Source organism: Lepisosteus platostomus, chromosome 2 (assembly GCF_059453375.1).
Source record: "Lepisosteus platostomus isolate fLepPlt1 chromosome 2, fLepPlt1.hap1, whole genome shotgun sequence".
NCBI classification, from domain to species: domain Eukaryota; kingdom Metazoa; phylum Chordata; class Actinopteri; order Semionotiformes; family Lepisosteidae; genus Lepisosteus; species Lepisosteus platostomus.
Genome location: NC_142612.1, coordinates 2,043,568 through 2,060,839, shown reverse-complemented (window position 1 = coordinate 2,060,839; position 17,272 = coordinate 2,043,568). Strand labels below are relative to the sequence as shown.

Below are 17,272 nucleotides of genomic sequence, written 5' to 3'. Positions count from 1 at the left end.
GCCCCTAGTCAGTTCCTCAGATCCAAATAACTCCTAAACACTGAAGCTGTGCTGTACTCAGCAGATATTGTCCTTGTCTGGTTTTAGCAGGGTTTTTGTTAAATAAATCCCAGCTGATTCGTACAGCACCTTTCGCAGACTGCACAGATTAGGGAGTTTTGTTCAGATTCCTTGAAAAGGGAAATACAGTGGCTCAAAATAAATGCATGGCTGGTAGCTTCCTATCAATACTTTTTTTCAGGAAAAGTTCTTCAACACAGGCATCCAATATTTTAAAAAGTGTGGGATCCTGATTATTTAGGAAAAGTTGCTTTTATGCATGATTTACACCATATACTAATGTCAACTGACCTTTCCATTATGTGACTAAACCACAAAAAAGTCTCAGCTCCTCACGGACACTTGTTTTGCAATTAAGTGACAAAGCTAATGCATGAACGTATTTTTAAAAAAAGTTAAAGTGTACAGTATCTCATCTGCACCTTCCATGTGATGTAAAAACACAGGACATTTATTAAGTGCATTGAAAACCTGAAACATCTAAGCTGTCTTGAGCACACAAAAAAACTCAAAACTAAATAGGAAACCGTATCATCAGTTGGTAAAAAAAAAACAAAGTCTATTACTGACAGAATGTTTTAAAAGAGAATGCATAATTAGCAAGGTGTCTTCTTGGAGTATTAGGCACTTAGTGTATGTGGCTGACAGATTTCCAGTTCCTCTTAACAAGATTAATTCTTGGCTTCTTCATTTCTCCTTCGTTCTGTTTTCTTCTCGTTGTTAATTGATGCCCTGAATACAATATATTATACCTTTAGAAAATAAACAGTTGAAACAAGACAGCTTTAGTTGGGCTCAGTGGTGACCTGCTGTGCTTATCTCAAAGTCACTTCATTAAAAAAACAAATCAAAAGGATAAACAGGAAAACGATGCATGCACACTTCTCGCAGTGCACTCTCGCAGGGATTTTTCTGTTGATGTAACTAAACAACAACATCAAAAGATGTGAAACAGAACAAAACATAAAACTGTTTTGCTGGAAAAGAGCATTTGTAACCTCCCGATTTCTCCGTTCCCCAAGGGAAAATAAATAACTCCAACATGAAGGGCTACCCCAAAGAAATAACAGCTGCTCAGACCCTTCATTACAGCAACAAGCTGTCAGAAATGATAAGTACACTCCTGATTACAAGGTTGCCAAAAGACCTCCAGAAGGCAGGCGTGATCACAGATTGCTCAGGCACAGTACTCTGCACTCCACGAACAATTCTGACAAATTAAAACAAAGATGTTGCCATCGCTTGGAATCTCTGACAGAACTGTACTTCAGGGCTTCTAAATTACTTTTACTCTAGGTCCCGACAGGCTGGTCGCAGGCTCTCACCTACCCAAACTGGCACACCATGCGGCTTGACAGCCCTGCCATTTGGAGTTTAATATTATGAAGAGAAGTTTTGGCAGGGCCGCAGAAGAACATGCAAGCACACTCTATTCACATTAGGCAACAACTGCTCAAAGGCTTAGATCATCACCAGGTTTTTCAGCTTAATATCCGTCCCTTTTTTTAATTGGTTGATTCAATTTTTGATGTATTTGAGCAAATTCAGTTCCCAAAACAAACTGTATAAACTTGGCAGTGCTGTTTTTGTTCCATGATGATCTGAGCTATTATTAGAAAGAAACAATGCTTCACTTTACAAGTCTACACACCAAGAAAAGGACAGGAAAACATCTGACAGAAATAAAAATTGAATTACCGGACAATTCGGACTCGCACTGAAAAATAGAGCACGGATGGAAAAGTATCACATTGTAGTTCAAGGTAGATCATATGTAACCATGATGCACACTTATGTACAGACTGCTATTTGTTGGTAATGAATTTCCTATCTACCCTGGAATGGATTTAACTGTTAAGTACAATGTAAAGTCAATGTAGTACTTCTTACTGAAAAGGGGCCGTTACTTACCTACTTCAGTAATACTGGAGAAAATCCTAGGGGCGAATTTCTACTGACTCCTTTGCAATTGACTCAGTATACTACTAGCTTCACTCAGAACATGAAATTAAATTGTGGGACATGAGACGTTTGAATGATTCATTCATTAGAAGAACACAATGAGCTCCTTTAACAAAGCAAAGGCCGAAACGTTGTGTTCTCTTTCTTCTTTTTTTCAGCATGGAATAAACCTATTACTTGTTCCTTTGCAGCCTACGCATGCTGACGCAGCTACCCACCTGAATATTGTCTCGTTTTACAAATCTCAAAATAACCCTGCAGCGGTCAAAGCAGGGCATGTATCGAGAAAGAGTTAGAACTTAAACACTAATTTTTAACTACAGAAACTGTCCAGTGTTTTCCGTGGGTTCGTTTTCAAATTCAACACTTTTACAGTAGGAGACGCAATTTAGAAACTGCTAAACAAATTGTGTTTTTTCTATACAAATGAAACCCTCAGTCGTACAACTTCTAAACATTTTCTAACCACTCTGTCCAGTTCAGGGTCGCGGGGGAGCCGGACCCTATCCCAGTGAGGACCACCGCAGGGCAGACAGACACAGACACAAGCACGTACACACTCACACCAGGGACGAGTCTCCTGGAGGCCAGTTACCTACTGAACCAGTGCGTCCCTGGACTGGGGGAGGAAGCCCACGCGAACACGGGGAGAACTTACAGACTCCACACAGACAGAGCCCCAGGTCTGGAGCTGAACCCAGGGCCCCAGCGCGGTGAGGCAGCAGTGCTGAACACTGAGCCGTCCTTGCTAAATAAATGAAAAATATTATTTCCAGCCCCGCAGAGCTGGCTGACAGAAGGCATCGTCACAGCAAACTTCAGATGAGAAAGGGACTTTTTAAATACTTCAGTTCCACATTCTGCAGCGCTTCACAGTCACATTTGCCTCTGAATATACCACAGCAATAAAAGGCATTAAACCTTACAATTGTAAACTAAGAAATGCAAAATTAAATTAATTTGATTTGAACATATTTCAGTGTCACCAAATAAAACAGTGAAGATCTCTGACCTTTATTGACTAACCCATGAGAACCTACTTCTACCGCTGGCTAATGACTGATTATCCCGTCTTTAGCAGCGCACAGATTCAATTATAGGAAGCATTTCTCAACTGTTTCATTGCTTGGCATTATGGATCTGGATCTGTATGGATTCAGTTTTCTACCTGGTAAATGCAATGGCAGGTTTAAGATGACACTAATAACATACTCCAAAATGTCACAGGATCTTGACAAATTTGGGCTTACAATAGAACTCTTACATGGAAACAAAATGCTTTATTATCAATTAGATATGTTACCAATTTTACTCCCAAGGTCTCTCTGGAAAATAAAAAAAGAAAGAAAAACATATACAATACCTTTTTTAAATAATGGTTTTGGTCTGGAAGTGGACGGTTGGATTGTCTTACAGTTGATTCCTCTGGGTCTCAAACTTACTTGGCAGCTATCTGCATTGAGCAGCTCAGCTCTTAAACACTCCCTGCACACCTCCTACAAAACCCGTTTTTCACTTAATCCAGGGAAACAAACTGCCTGCTCCTGTGGAGACCACTGGAACACCTCAACTTTGTAGGACATCTTAAATAACTTTGAACATTTTGTGAAATGGCATTTTACAGTTTGTGTGATGCATCACAATACAAAAAATGTTACATTTTGAAAGGAAAATAAGTTTTTTTTAAATGCTCAGCTAGCATGTCTAACTTCGATACATTGTGCCAGACGAGCTTACAACAACACATGTACTGCCTTTGTAATATAGACCTGAACGTACTCCTCTCTTACCAACAACTTTAGAAATATAGTATATATATTGCATAGACACAAAACTCATACGTTGGGACAAAACATGAGAAAAAACTTCCCTGCGTTTGCTTCATACGTAATTGAGAACAGATGCAATACTAAGCCCAAGACATGACTGCCAGGACTCAATGCAAAGTACATAATGTTGACTCGTACTGCAAGTACAACCCAGGCATCATGGATTGGGCTAGAAGTCAAATACTCAAGCAATGAAGGCATTGCCCCAACAAGTATAAAGACAGAAAACTAACCGCTGTGTTCTTCTGGGAAAATAGCGTGAAAAATTAAAAAAACACCATGAGAAAGCCATCTAATCAATTTACATTTAAAAAAGCAATTGCATTATTCATACCTGTTTATTAATGCGTGTGAACTGTGAATAATCCCTTCAAAGCCAGCATTACATAAGCACCATACTTAATGCTCACTAATGGCAGTCATTAACAATGTACCTACAAACATCTCACCTCCAGAAGCATTTCCATTAATACAAACCAAATAACCATAAATTCCACCTCCAAAGCTCAGTTATGATGACACAGCAAACAAACACTCGTGGATTTTATTTATTTTTTTCCCACAAAGGCCCCATGACAGACTGCAAATTGCTGCATTTGGACAGAAGCTATTAGGCTATTAAAGCTGTACACTACAGCCCAATATTCAAGGTTAAATAAGTATATCTAATTATACGCTAAACGTATGTGTTCTTATGTACAGTTTGGTGATACAAGAATAAAATGTGTACAAAATCAGCACAAAAGAAACCAGTCCACAGGCAGGGAAAAGTAGAGCATACTGTAAACAGGCAAAGTTAATTCCAAGCAGAAAAGTGTAAAAGAACACAAAATTATAATGCTCAAGCCTCCTTCAGGTATGAGAGAAAGAAAGGCTTTCCTTTTTTAAGAAACGTAAATAAAGTATGAGTTTACCTTTTTATAAAAGGTTAATTAAAGTAGCTCAAGACATAAAGATTTTACAGACAATTCTTCAGTACAAATGCACTGCTAACATGAGAATCTTTACAACCCAGAATCTGGCCCATCATGCTTGTTTGATTCATTACAGCTGAAAGACCTGAGCTGTCCCTCACACCGTTTCTTATTTCCAGTGTCAGGATCCCACAGTGTCAGCTTCAAGCACGTGGTAAGGAAGTTTATTTACAATTCTGGACTCTTAAACCTCTGCATTTTTCTTGTTCCCTGTCCTGAAGGCTCCTGAATGTGACATCCAGTGGTGTCAATGTCCCTGCTGATCTTAAAGAAGTCCTGCAGACTGATGAGGTCAGAGCATTTAAAGATTTTGAATTTCTGAATCAAGTCCCGGCATAATCTCTTTTTTTGTTCCAGAAAGATCTGATTCTCTTAATCGCCTGAGTAAAACATTCCTGTCTGATCACTCATCAGCCTGGATGCTCTCCATTGTACTGCCTCTGGGCAGCACTGTCATCTGTGGAGTATAATAAGCAAAACTAAACTAAATATTCCAAAGGACGATGAACTGTAAACTGCAACATCACTTTGCGTGATTTAAATTCTATAATCTCAACAATAAAACAAAGCATTCTGCAGGCATACCATCTATGGTAGATGAGGAGACTGACAAACTCCATGATGTTTATCATACATTGCTTCTACTTGTAATGCAATACCATCCATTAAATACTTAAAATATACTTTCTTGTTGATTGCATTTAATACCTTGCACTCACCCACGTTATATTTAATTAACCAGGTGCATGTAAACTCTTGGATCATTTGTAGTGCTGAAAAGGCTGTCCTTGTATTTCAACTTGCCTTTGTATCATCTGGAAATTAGATTTCACTAACTATGCCCGGGTTTAGTCGTACACATTAAGGTTCAGTGTTGATGCCTGCAGTATTCACTAATAATCACAATCCATTTTAAGGTAAAACGTATATATATATAATCCTCAGCTGATTTCTGTGCTTCTTCCTCACTTTCTGGAGTTTACTTTAGGGTGATTCCTATACGGAGCTTCTTCTGCAGGAGTGCTGCAAAACAGTGTGTAGCCATCACCTGATCGTATCTACGTGACTGGAAGAGAAGAAGGCTTTGCATCAAAAATACCAGAGCACATTCAGAACACTTTTGAGGCATTAAAGAAGTATCACTGTCACAACCATCAGAAGGTGAAGATAAATGTTACGGTTTCGTCGTTACCCAGCTCAAGACCGGTTAAAATCTCTTGCGCAGAGACCTCACCAACACAACTGCAGCTGATCCTGTTATAGCTGACATTCAAATTCAGGCAAGGCCATTACCAAGAAGCAGGGCGGTCATTTTCAGTCAAGATTCAAGATCAGTGCGCACCAATCCAAGGTGTGTAGACCGCAATTTCTAGTGTTCAGGAGACCAGCGAGAGTGGTCACACGCACACCTCTCCTCCATTGTCCAACTGAAGCAACAATGCAGCAACCTTTCTTCAATTCCCTCATTCTGTCACCCGGTGGTCAATCCACAAAACCAGTGGATTAAGACTAAAATATCACTAAAACTCTTTCCACAATCATGTATCTGGGCTTGCCTGCAACTTCTGAATCCACCTTGACGGAGCAAGATGAGCAAGTGTTTTTGGGCTTCTGCAGTCAACACAGGAAGCAGAAGAAACCCACCAGGAGAAGAAAAGACACAGATAACCTGTGAATTAGCAGGGACAACCAGGCTTTTGAAGAGAGATGCCAGCTTGTGCTGCAGCCGGAGCGAGAGAGAGCTGTCTCCCAGGGGAGACCCTGCGTGCAGGTGTCAGGGAGAAATTAGAGGTGCTCTCCTCCTGGAGAGCTTGCATTAAACGTTACTGAACTGTGAAGGTAAATAAACAGCATTTTGTTTAGCTTGTCCTTTACATCTAAATTGAAGATAGCTGTAATTGATGAGATATCATTAGGTGAAAGTGACCTGCACACGTGCAAGGGCACTGGAACGAGTGGCTGGTAACCCAATCGATGCAGTTCCTTCTCATGCAGCTTCCACCGAGTACCTGAGCTTTATTCGCAGAAAACAAAAAGAAAGCTGAACCACAGCAATCAACAGTTTTAAGACTTCAATAAAAACAGAAGTGAGTTGCAGCTCATTAACCAATTCCCTCCTGAATGAGCAGGAGACTGCCACTTCAGGGGTACATTACAAGTTATAGGATAAAAAAGGAGCTGTTGTCTTTTAACTCTCATTAACAGTAGTTTTGCAACATCCATCTATTTTCTAACTGTTTTATCCAATACAGGGTCGTGGGGGAGCTACAAGCAATGATCACAAAACACAATACACCCTTGATAGGATGCCACTGCAGGGCACACACATTTTCCCATAACCTACCAGTATGTCTTTGGACTGTGGCAGGAAACCCACACAAACAGAGGGAAAACATACAAACTCCACACAAATAACATCCAGGAATTGAACCCAGGGCCCCAGCACTGCGAGGCAGCGATGCTAACGACTGCGCCACTGTGTCACCTCCAGATACAAAGCTCCTAAAACACGTTTCTGTTTGAAAAAATTAAGCAGTTTCTTCAGAAGGTACCTCATGTAAAACCTGCGAATTTGCAACAAGAAAAAAGTTGCAGGCTTTAGACTTTAAAATCATCATGCTCACCTATAAGGCTCTGCATGGCTCAGAACCTCAGTACCTGTCTGAACTATTATCGCCCTACTCCCCACCTCACAACCTTCGCTCTTCTAATTCTGGTCTCCTCTCTATCCCCCAAGCCCGTCTACATTGTATGGGCGACAGGGCCTTCTCCTGCTGCGCCCCCAAGCTCTGGAATTCTCTCCCCAAGGATATCAGAGAGTCACCTTCTCTAAACTCCTTCAAATCCAGACTCAAAACCTTCTTCTTTAGAAGAGCATTTATTTAACTGGTTCCATTCTTTACCCTTCTGCTCCTACTATACTTAGTACCACCATCCACAGCCTCCTCTGTGTATTGTAATTGTGTTTTATCTTGTGTATTCTTTTTATTAATTCTTGTTGTCTTTCTGTAAAGCGCTTTGAGAAGCCACCTTTAAAGGCGCTATATAAAATAAACACAGGCCTGCCACGCCGGGTGAACAGAAGATGAAGAGGATTCCCTCCTATATCTGAACTTTGCAATTCTTTGGGACAAAAACGTGCCAGGTTCCCCTTTGGCTCATGGGGTATTCATGCATCACTGTAATATATTAGGAGAATGAACTTTCAGTTGAAGGCTGTTTCTCAGCATTATTTCTTTGGCAATCTAGAAACCATTCTGTCACATCTTCATTCACTGCAGGGGTATTACGGTGCACAGTTCTACCACTAAATAATAGGCACAAACTAGCAGTAGGTATCCAATTTACTGTGAAGTCATTTCTAGGCCTACTTTCCTGTACTGACAAAAGGGGGGGTGACAAAAGCCTTTGAAATATGAATAAAAAAGTGGGTTTTAAATGTATTTCCCTGTATACCAGGGAAACTCATGGCTCAGGTTTACATGAAGACCCTAAAGACAATGCAACAGGGCAAAAGCAAAACAGTCCCTTTAACAACAAAGCAAAACTGTCAAAGAAAAATGACAATGTTCTGTGTCATTTTGTTTCAGTTGCTAAATTATGTAGACTAGGCTGTACGTCTCGGTAAACAATACACTGTCATATCTCCCCTTCTAGATGTTTGTGAAAACAATTCAAGAAAGAAGTCACACTGCATTCAAAGAGAAATTGAGAGGAATTTCAGGTACCAATTACAGAGATCTTCAGTTCTCATGTTAGAAAAATTACCATCCCCTAATACTATTCTGCTTAGCTGGGCATGTGTAATAAAGGACTGTTTTACAAAAGTAAAAAAAACAATGATCTGAAACAAAGGATACTAATCTGTGTTCCAGAGTTAAAAAAAACTGACAATGATATTATCTGATGGTACAATTCAATTCTCCCACTGCTTCCCACAGAGGAAAATCCTCATGCCGACAGGGAGAAAGCACCCTTCTATACAGCTGCTGTTAGAGACAGAACTCTGTCCCACAAAGCCATCAATTCAAAGGAGCAATGAAGGATTCCCATCGCTACAGTATGTTGAGCACAAATTAAAAGGCTGAGAGCTGGATGCAGTTCCCCTAAAACAGAGCCCTAATTAAGATGCATTTATTAGGAATTATGAGAACAGACATGGGGGCAGAAATGCAAACAACACGTGACAGAATCTCACCCCACGGTACAGTCCTGTCTGATATCGGCCACAGCCACCGGCCCTCACAGCGCGCTGCACGTGGGCACGACGGGCACACTGAGCCGGGGAACCGGGCTGCAGCAGAGGAAGGGGTCCACACCTCCAGGAGACATGGAGACATGCCGAACTTTCAGAGAGGGTTTGACCTCTTCAGACCCTGACACCGAACAGGAATAAGCATCGCGCTTCATCTTAAATAAGTTTTATATACCATCCATTTTATAGATGTGTAATTTTAAGCATGTTTTAAGATCCTTGTATTGACACCAAACAGTCACATTGCCAATAGTTTCACATCAGCTACATTATGCCGTTCCTTTTATCGAGAAAATGTTGATTTCTGTGTAATGATGCAATGGTTGGACGAGATCACATTGCTGTCATTAGAAGTCACCCGCACACTCAGTTATCTTTAAGAGTTGCAGTACTTGCTTTTTGTCCATGTGTAGACCTTTTAGGGCGGATTCTGACTTAGAGGTGTGCAGTTATAATCCCACACAGATGGTGGCTTGGAACCACTGTTCAAGTCCAGGCTCAATTCTTTACAACCAGTCGCATGAAATTGGTTTGGTGAGCTCGTACAATTAAAGACCTACAATACAAATATACAACATAAAGCCAATAATAGACAGCATCCACCCAGCACATTTACATGTACAAGCCATCCTAAGCACACAACAGCATTAAAATACAGAATAGTGGGGCCTGACAGAATAACAATGAGTGTAACATTGGCCCCTCAACCCAGGACAGTCACCAGACACACACTGAACCTGGGCTTCGGATGGAGCCTGATGTGCAGGTTTTAGACTGCAGGGATCTGTCACTGATTCATCACCTTCTCTCTCAAGGGTGCGTGACCACCGGGAAAGAGGAGTCACCGCAAGAGAGACGAGATGTCATTGGGGTGTCGCGCTCAGCACGGTGAGGGGGTAATAAGAGCCTGTCACGCCAGGAGTGTTTACGTCTGGACAGTCGCGAGACACTGCTTCAAAAACACGTGATTATATGTTGCAAAGAGCGTAGCTGGTTTCGAATCCATCGTCAACAATCCCAGCTCGGCAGAGTTCTGTATACAGCACGCCTATCGTGAATACAGGAGTCAGGCCCCAGCTGGTTGCACAGAGTAGCCTTCGCTAGCTACAGCTTGGATTGCTGTGCGCTTGTCATAGGACACTTTCTAGGAGCCACAGCGTTGACCATACCAGCGTTTCAGATCCCACGCAGGTGCGGTGCATCCCGACTGCTTGCATCACTGACAACCACAACGCATGAAAGAACATCTACACACGACTCAACATGGTTTCCATCGATCCCGGACTTTCACCGCCTACAAGACAAGCCACAGGTGCTCCTGTTTCCTCCCGCAGGACAAAGGCATGCTGAGAGCTTAACTGGCCTGTGGGGAAAGCGGCCCTGGTGTGCGTGCGTGCGTGCGTGCGTGCGTGCGTGCGTGTTGGTGCTCTGCGACGGACTGGCGTCCCGTCCGGAACAGGCCCCGGCTCCCGTGCCCTCAGTGGGATCAAGCGGTTAGATAATGGATGGATGGTTCCTGTCATTGCTATCTGTCACTTGGGCTCACTTTGTTACGTCTCCTCCATTACGCCCACGCCTACATTCTCGAAACACGCCTCTGTCGAAGGCGGGCGCGACGATCTCCCTTTCACTCTGCGCAAGTCACAAGGCGCAATAACAGGGAGACGCCGAAAACAAGATTTCTAAAAAGAGAGAAAGGCCCCCTGCAGTATTGAAAGTCGAGAAGCCAACTTGAAAATGCTGCTTAAAAAAAAAAAGTGTGGCACGAACACTTTAACACCCTCCTCTGCTCTCAGCATTTCACAACAAGTCACAGTTCTGCCGATACCTGAATGATGCCTGCTAGTAATTACGCTAACCTACCAGTCTGGCTGAAGCCGGAGATTAGCAGAAACAAGAAAAATGTGCTTAATGTTGAGAACACGCTAAAAAACACTCAGTCCAAGGAGACTGAATGAAGGGACTCAAAAAAAAAAATGTACATCTTTCAAACCAACAAGCCAGAACTCTATATTCAAAATACTTATGCATTCAAACTCCCCGGAGCTATGGGGATTAAGCACCTGAGAGTTCTGAATACAGAGCCCACCACACAAAGCCCTTTCGCCACGGAGATTATTAAACAACTTAATAAGAAGCATTTGCATTTTTATCCAACCCCTCTAAAATGTACAGACCTTCTTTTTTATAACTCATCCTCCGCACACAAGTCCCACAGCAAAACTGTCCAAACTTGATGCGTGTTGACGTGTGTAAAGACAATCAGATCATGTAGCTGCCCAAGGGCACTTATCTAAATGTCACCAGTTCTGAAGGGGCACGGAGAGGTTTTGGTGTTGAAAATATCCAGGGTGAAACAAACTTATAATTTTCATTTACCAAATGCTCCAGTTTACCAAAAAAAAATTTTTAGGATTTAAGGAAAAGCTTAAATAAGAACTAAAATGCACACCTCAAAATAAAGTAAAGGAATACCATGATGTCTACTTAAAAATCTTTCGCTTAGCTTTTACTTCCATTTTTCCCCAATGTTGAAACATGTAACTGAGTTCAGTTTTCTGTCACATTGAATTCTTGCCCATGTGCACCATGTGTAGCAGAACCCCTAACTCCCCCCTCAGCTTTCACAGATACGTCATTCACCCAGAAGAAACCAGCACTGCCTCACTACCCTGTGCGTGTCTACCCTGTGCTCTCCCAACTGGGAGACCTGCTTGTTCAACTGATGGCGCAGCCAGCAGCCTTTAGACCACGTGGTCCAATCTGACAGTCATGAAAAACAGAGGATTAAGTAGCACAAGGTGAAGTCACACTCATTTTGGGAAAGTGCCAACTCTTGCCTTGCTCAGACCCTATCTGACAGTGCAGGAGGCTTCACAGATCCAGCCCTCTCACGCTAGAAACTTCCCTACACACGCGGCACTCCGACATCAGTCGAGTCGTGTTACTAAGACAACCGGCATCCTTATCATTACCATTAAGCTCCGATTTTCTTTTCAAGCCAACATGACAACCAGTGCCCTCCCCGCTGTGCACGTAGCTGTCAATATTGTAAATGTTTGTTCGCAGGCACGACGCTGCAACGCAATGGGTTTCTCCGGTCCCCCACCGCCACACACCATCTCAAGGTGCTCAACAATTCTGTCATTTCAAATTGCTCCTATTGTGCCATGACATCGGACAGAGGAAACTTTCCGTTTACTTTGGAGACAACACTGTGAAGCAACAAAGAGGCACTAAGCGAGTTGTGCACATAATGACTGCACTCAACAGTGTGTGAACACACATCTCAACTTCAGTCAAACAGAACCACCTTCTCAGCAGGCAGCTCAGAGACTTTCTGAACATAAATATTTATTGTTAAAGCCGACTGGTCCAATAGAAGGTCATTCTTCAAGAAATTCTGCACAACATTTATATATACTTTATACACGGCTGCAAACAACTTAACCCTTCGCCCCATCAGAGATCAATGAAGACATGTTGAAGTCTAAGATGGATTCAATCTGACCTCAAGCCTGTTCTGCTTGCGAATGGAGCCAGGGAGGACCACAACTCTGACAGCACCTCAGTACACTGCAGGGCACACTTACACACAACAAGTTAACCAGCACGTCTGTAGGAGGTGAGAAGAAACCTCAGGCAGAAAAGGGGAGAAACTTACGAACTCCACACAGGAGGTGCACAGTAAAACCCAACACCCAAGTGCTGAGAGGTCACCCACGCTGGATGTCAAAAAAGAAACTCAGTAAGAACGTTTTTACCCCCCCAAAAGGTTTGTAATATAACCTAAGTTGGAAAGTGATTTGAATAAAGCAACTTGATAGCTTTCAGACACAGTACATTCGCCCTTTTCCCCATCTTGTGAATTGGAACAATCCTGTTGTTTTATTTTTAAATCATGAACAGTGATTTTAGCTACAGTAGTTCTTAGCCTCCTTCCGCGGAAGTCTGGTGTGGTTGTCAGGGCGGCTTCAAGCCCCCTGGCCAGCCGGAAAGCTCACCTGTGGCGGTGCGCGTCCTGCCCTCCCTGCCCGTGGATGATCTGCTGCCCCGGGTGCCTGCCCTCCCTGCCGGAGTCGATGTGCGGGATGAGCACGTCTTCCAGCCCCAGGTCGAAGCGCTTGTGCTTCGAGGAGTCGGGGAGGAAGAAGAAGGCCCCGAAGCAGAGGGTGATGAAGGCACTGAGGATGAGGAGCAGGATGAACTTCTCGGAGAGGCGCAGGGTGGCCCGGTGGTGCGGGAAAGAGGACGAGCCGGGGGCGAGGGTGGGTATCCTTCTTCCGGACAGCGGCAGCAGCGCCGGCGTGGTCATGGTGCGCGCCTCTGTCTTTCTTTTGTCTCTGTCTGTTTTCTTTAAATCGAGGACAGAATAAATATCAAATCGTTCGTGTTTCCCCGGTGCCGCCTGTATTATCTCATCCCGGTGGGGCAGGCTAGATTTTCAGACAGGTTGCATTCTCGCCCCTTCGCTGGCGCAATGTGTCCCCCTTCAGCGGAGAGGCGGCCGCGTATTCTAAGAGAAGAGCAATTACACCCATTACAATAATGAAGGCCATCCTGGAAACATTAGCGCTGCCTTCGTTTAAATACCTCTCAGTGACCGAGGAGTCAGCGCAGCACAGTCCCGACATGTAAGCGACATTAATACGTACACAAAAGCACGTGATCACAGCTTAATAATCCGATACGTGTCGTTTTTTTTAATTTATCTTCCTTTAGCAGAAATCATGTGCTATCCGATTTCTTGATGCTTCTCAACACTCTGCGTAAACAGTATTCAAATAAAGTCGGTGACACGCCAAGGTACTTAACCCCCGAGCTCCCAGACGGACAACCCGCACTAGTAACTGATCAAAACCAGAAAAGCAACAACAACAACAAAAGACAAGGTAAAAGGAGGGAAAAAATCGTGATGAATCTTATCGACACCAGGGGTTTAACGAAGCGAGAACGGTATCAAGCACTTGGCCGATCAGACTCCCGCGGCAGCCCTCTCAGCTGCCTGCCAACTTTGCGACAACTAAAGAGTAAAATATTAAATTGTCCAGTCACGATTCCAGCTCAGATTTATGGCTGGCTCTGTGATCTGGGCAACTCTCTGACTGCCCATCAATCACATCTGCAACCCAGCGTGATAAAGGGGAATAGCAAACGTCTTAAAATAAGACAATTTCGTTAAGACTCCAATTATCCGAGACTGTCTTTTTCCACGAATCTCCGACTCACGACGGAAAAACAGCGTCGCAGGGGCGCTAGCAATTCACCCAGCCTGATGTCTCGCACATTAGCAAGCGCCGTTATTGTGCACGCCATCAACGCTCAATGCCCCTCATGCAAGTCACATTTAAAACGGAAAATAATTAAAGACGCATACCGTGCAGATCAGACCGCGATCCATACTCATCCGCAGGTTGGGCTCGTCCGAAACTGAAGTTATTACCGACACCCGAACCGAGAAAAGACATCGGTTCGCGTCCGCAGCAGTCGTCGAGACAGCAAGCCTGTCACCCCCAGAAAGAAATGTCGTTTCAAAACTAAAATGATCAGCGGTTCTCTTTTTTAAAAAGGGGGGACTCTCACACCTCTAGAGGAGCTAAACACACACACACACACAAAGCAGTACTAGGGGAATGTGTGGCGAGAGAGAGCGAAGCGCTGAGCCGGGCTGCTCTGTTACATGGCGAGACGGACCTCCAACAGGCCCGATCAGCAGGTACCGGCGGCACAGCCCGGCTGCAAATGCATTCAAACAACACGCTGGGCTGAGGAGAGGAGGGGGGGAGGAAAAAACGAGAGAGAGAAACCCGCACAGGTGCGCCACCAGACTGCTCTTCCGTGCCAGAGTCTCTGTATCTTTGTCTCTGTATCTCTGTATCTCTCCGAGGAGCCGCCTGAGACGGACCGCCCGGCTCCCCCGTCCAGCGCAAGCGGTCAGCCCGGGCGGACGTGTGCATGTACACCCCCTCTCCTCCCCCTGGCGGTACCGGCCCTTTCCCGACCTCCTTTCCAATCTGCCCTGCTAGGCGGACACTTATCTATCCCCCCCGCCTCTTTTTTTCCCCCTCTCTCATTAAAACGGTATCCCCTCCATCGGAGATGTTGTTGCTGCGGCTGCTCCTCCTCCTCTCAGTCCTCCAGCATCCCATCAACAACCGGGCGGGGAGACGTTAGGGAGCGTCGCTCAACTCCTAACCCTGAAAGTGCGCGGAGCGATCTGCTTCTGCGCCGGCCGAGAGTCAGGGTCTCTTAGGGATGGTGAGCAAATTCAACGCTTGAAAGGCTAGGCGGTATTAACCCTTACACCCAGCCCTGTGTGCACGCTTAGATAAGAAATCGCAAGGTACAGTACGTGGTTTGTTTTATTTATCTTGGTAGTTCCTTTTTCTATTATTTTATAAGGTGCTTTGAGTTATTAACTCAATTATTTGTATCCTTTTTATTCTTGCGGACACATACAGTACATGTTCTAAGGCAAAGGCTGGGATGAAACTAACCTCCCGCATGATTTTGAAGGATTTGCAGAATCATGCCGTCATTTTCAGATACCTGTACGAATTCTGATTGTCATATCTTTTTTTAAAAAAATAAGGAGTGCAGTTCAAAGCTGAATAACTTATTAACAGGATATTTATAAACGGACGTTCCCTGTGGTTCAAGACTTATTCATTTCTTTTCTACATATAGTGATATGTTGGTTCTTTCCTAGATTTACGGTGAGTGAGCAGATATCCCACACTGACAAGACTACTGACCTCTAGACCAGTGGTTTTCAACCTGTGGGCCGCGGCCCCCCAGTGGGCCGCGGAGGTACTGCAGTGGGGCCGTGAAACGATTCAACGTGGCAACTAATTATGACAACGTTGTAATCAGGGCAGCGCTGTAACCCCTGTCGCTGTGTGTACCTTTCCCGGTTCAAGTTCAAGTTAATCAATGTGTTCAACCCTATTCCCTGGGTCCCATGCCTGCTCCATTCCGTACCGAAACCCGAATTCGTTACAATATGTAGAATTGGATAACGCGACCTGTTCCCCTGCAAGACTGAGCAACAGACAAGCTTACACTTAACTAAGGTGGGGAGCTGCGTCTGCATGCGTAGGCTGCAAAGTAACAAATAGGTTTATTCCATGCTGGGAAAAAAGAAGAGAGAAAACACAACGTTTCACCCGTTGAATAAACCTATTACTTGTTCCTTTACATTTAACTAAGCTGTGTTCGTTAGTGTGCAACATGAAAGCGATCCAAAGATGTAATTCAGGCAGCGAGAAACGCAAAGAACAGAAAAGTCAATTAGAGAGGAAAAGTTTAAAGTGGACTTTATCAGTTTCTTACTGGACACTGTCATCAGTGAGACAGAAGGACGTTTTTCTTTCTTGAGCGAATTCAGACGTCTTTTTTTAGCATTTTGTTATTATTAAAAATACGGTATTAAAAATAACGGAGATAATTCAACTGAAGCTGCAACGAACTTGCCTTGTTTTAGGAGACATGGCGGAGATTTGGCAACTGAATTAAAGTTTCTGTCTCATCTGCGCCCCAATGAAGTCAACACTCCGTTTGAAGTACTGCAGTATTTGGTCAATAAAGATATGAGATCCGCTATTCCAGACACAGTGATAGCATGTCAAGTGTTTTTAACCATTCCAGTTGCTGTCGCCAGGGCTGCACGCCCGTTTAACAAACTGAAACTGATCAAACCTTACCTAAGGTCCAGCATGTCGCAGGACAGACTGTCAGCTCCGGCGTTGCTGGCTGTAGAGAACCGCACCGCACGGCAGGTGGATTTCAGCGATATCATCGCCGAGTTTGCTGCGACGAAAGTGCGACAAGTCAAGTTGTAAACTTTTAAAAAAGCTTGTTACTAAGTATCAAGTTCAGCATGTTAGCCCGGTTGAATTCTGCCCTCTTGCGCTGTGTGCACCTGTGGAGGCAGAAGGAAGCCGGAGGGATTTTCTATTTACTCGCACCCGAGCACAGGCATGGGTTGCGCCGGCCCTGGCTGCAACAGTCGTACATATATCAAATATATAATATAAATAACATAATATAAACATTTGTATATATTATGGCTTAGCATGCTGGCATGACGTGACCGCCATTTAGCGCTATTACATGTGACATGACAAGAAGGCTAATGCAGAATGTAGTAGAACTGCCTGACTACGCTTCATGTCAGGGATAAGTGGCTTGCG

At 43.9% G+C, this 17,272-nt stretch overlaps 1 protein-coding gene across 3 annotated transcripts in view; it reads right to left on the bottom strand.

Annotated features, from left to right (window-relative positions):
• Positions 1 to 16,806, bottom strand: part of man1a2 (mannosidase, alpha, class 1A, member 2) — a 158,107-nt gene extending 141,301 nt beyond the window's left edge. The window contains exons 1-3 of one of the 3 annotated variants that reach the window (XM_088644788.1): positions 14,894 to 15,226; positions 14,458 to 14,584; positions 13,085 to 13,596 (exon numbers count right to left, since the gene is read on the bottom strand). In XM_088644788.1, the coding sequence (XP_088500914.1) occupies positions 13,085 to 13,395 (311 nt within the window). In that variant the 5' untranslated portion in view covers positions 13,396 to 13,596; positions 14,458 to 14,584; positions 14,894 to 15,226. Of the gene's footprint in view, positions 1 to 13,084; positions 13,597 to 14,457; positions 15,227 to 16,783 lie in introns of those variants that run through there. The other 2 variants (XM_088644796.1, XM_088644780.1) reach the window with 2 other exon arrangements.
• Between the last annotated feature and the right edge of the window lie 466 nt (positions 16,807 to 17,272).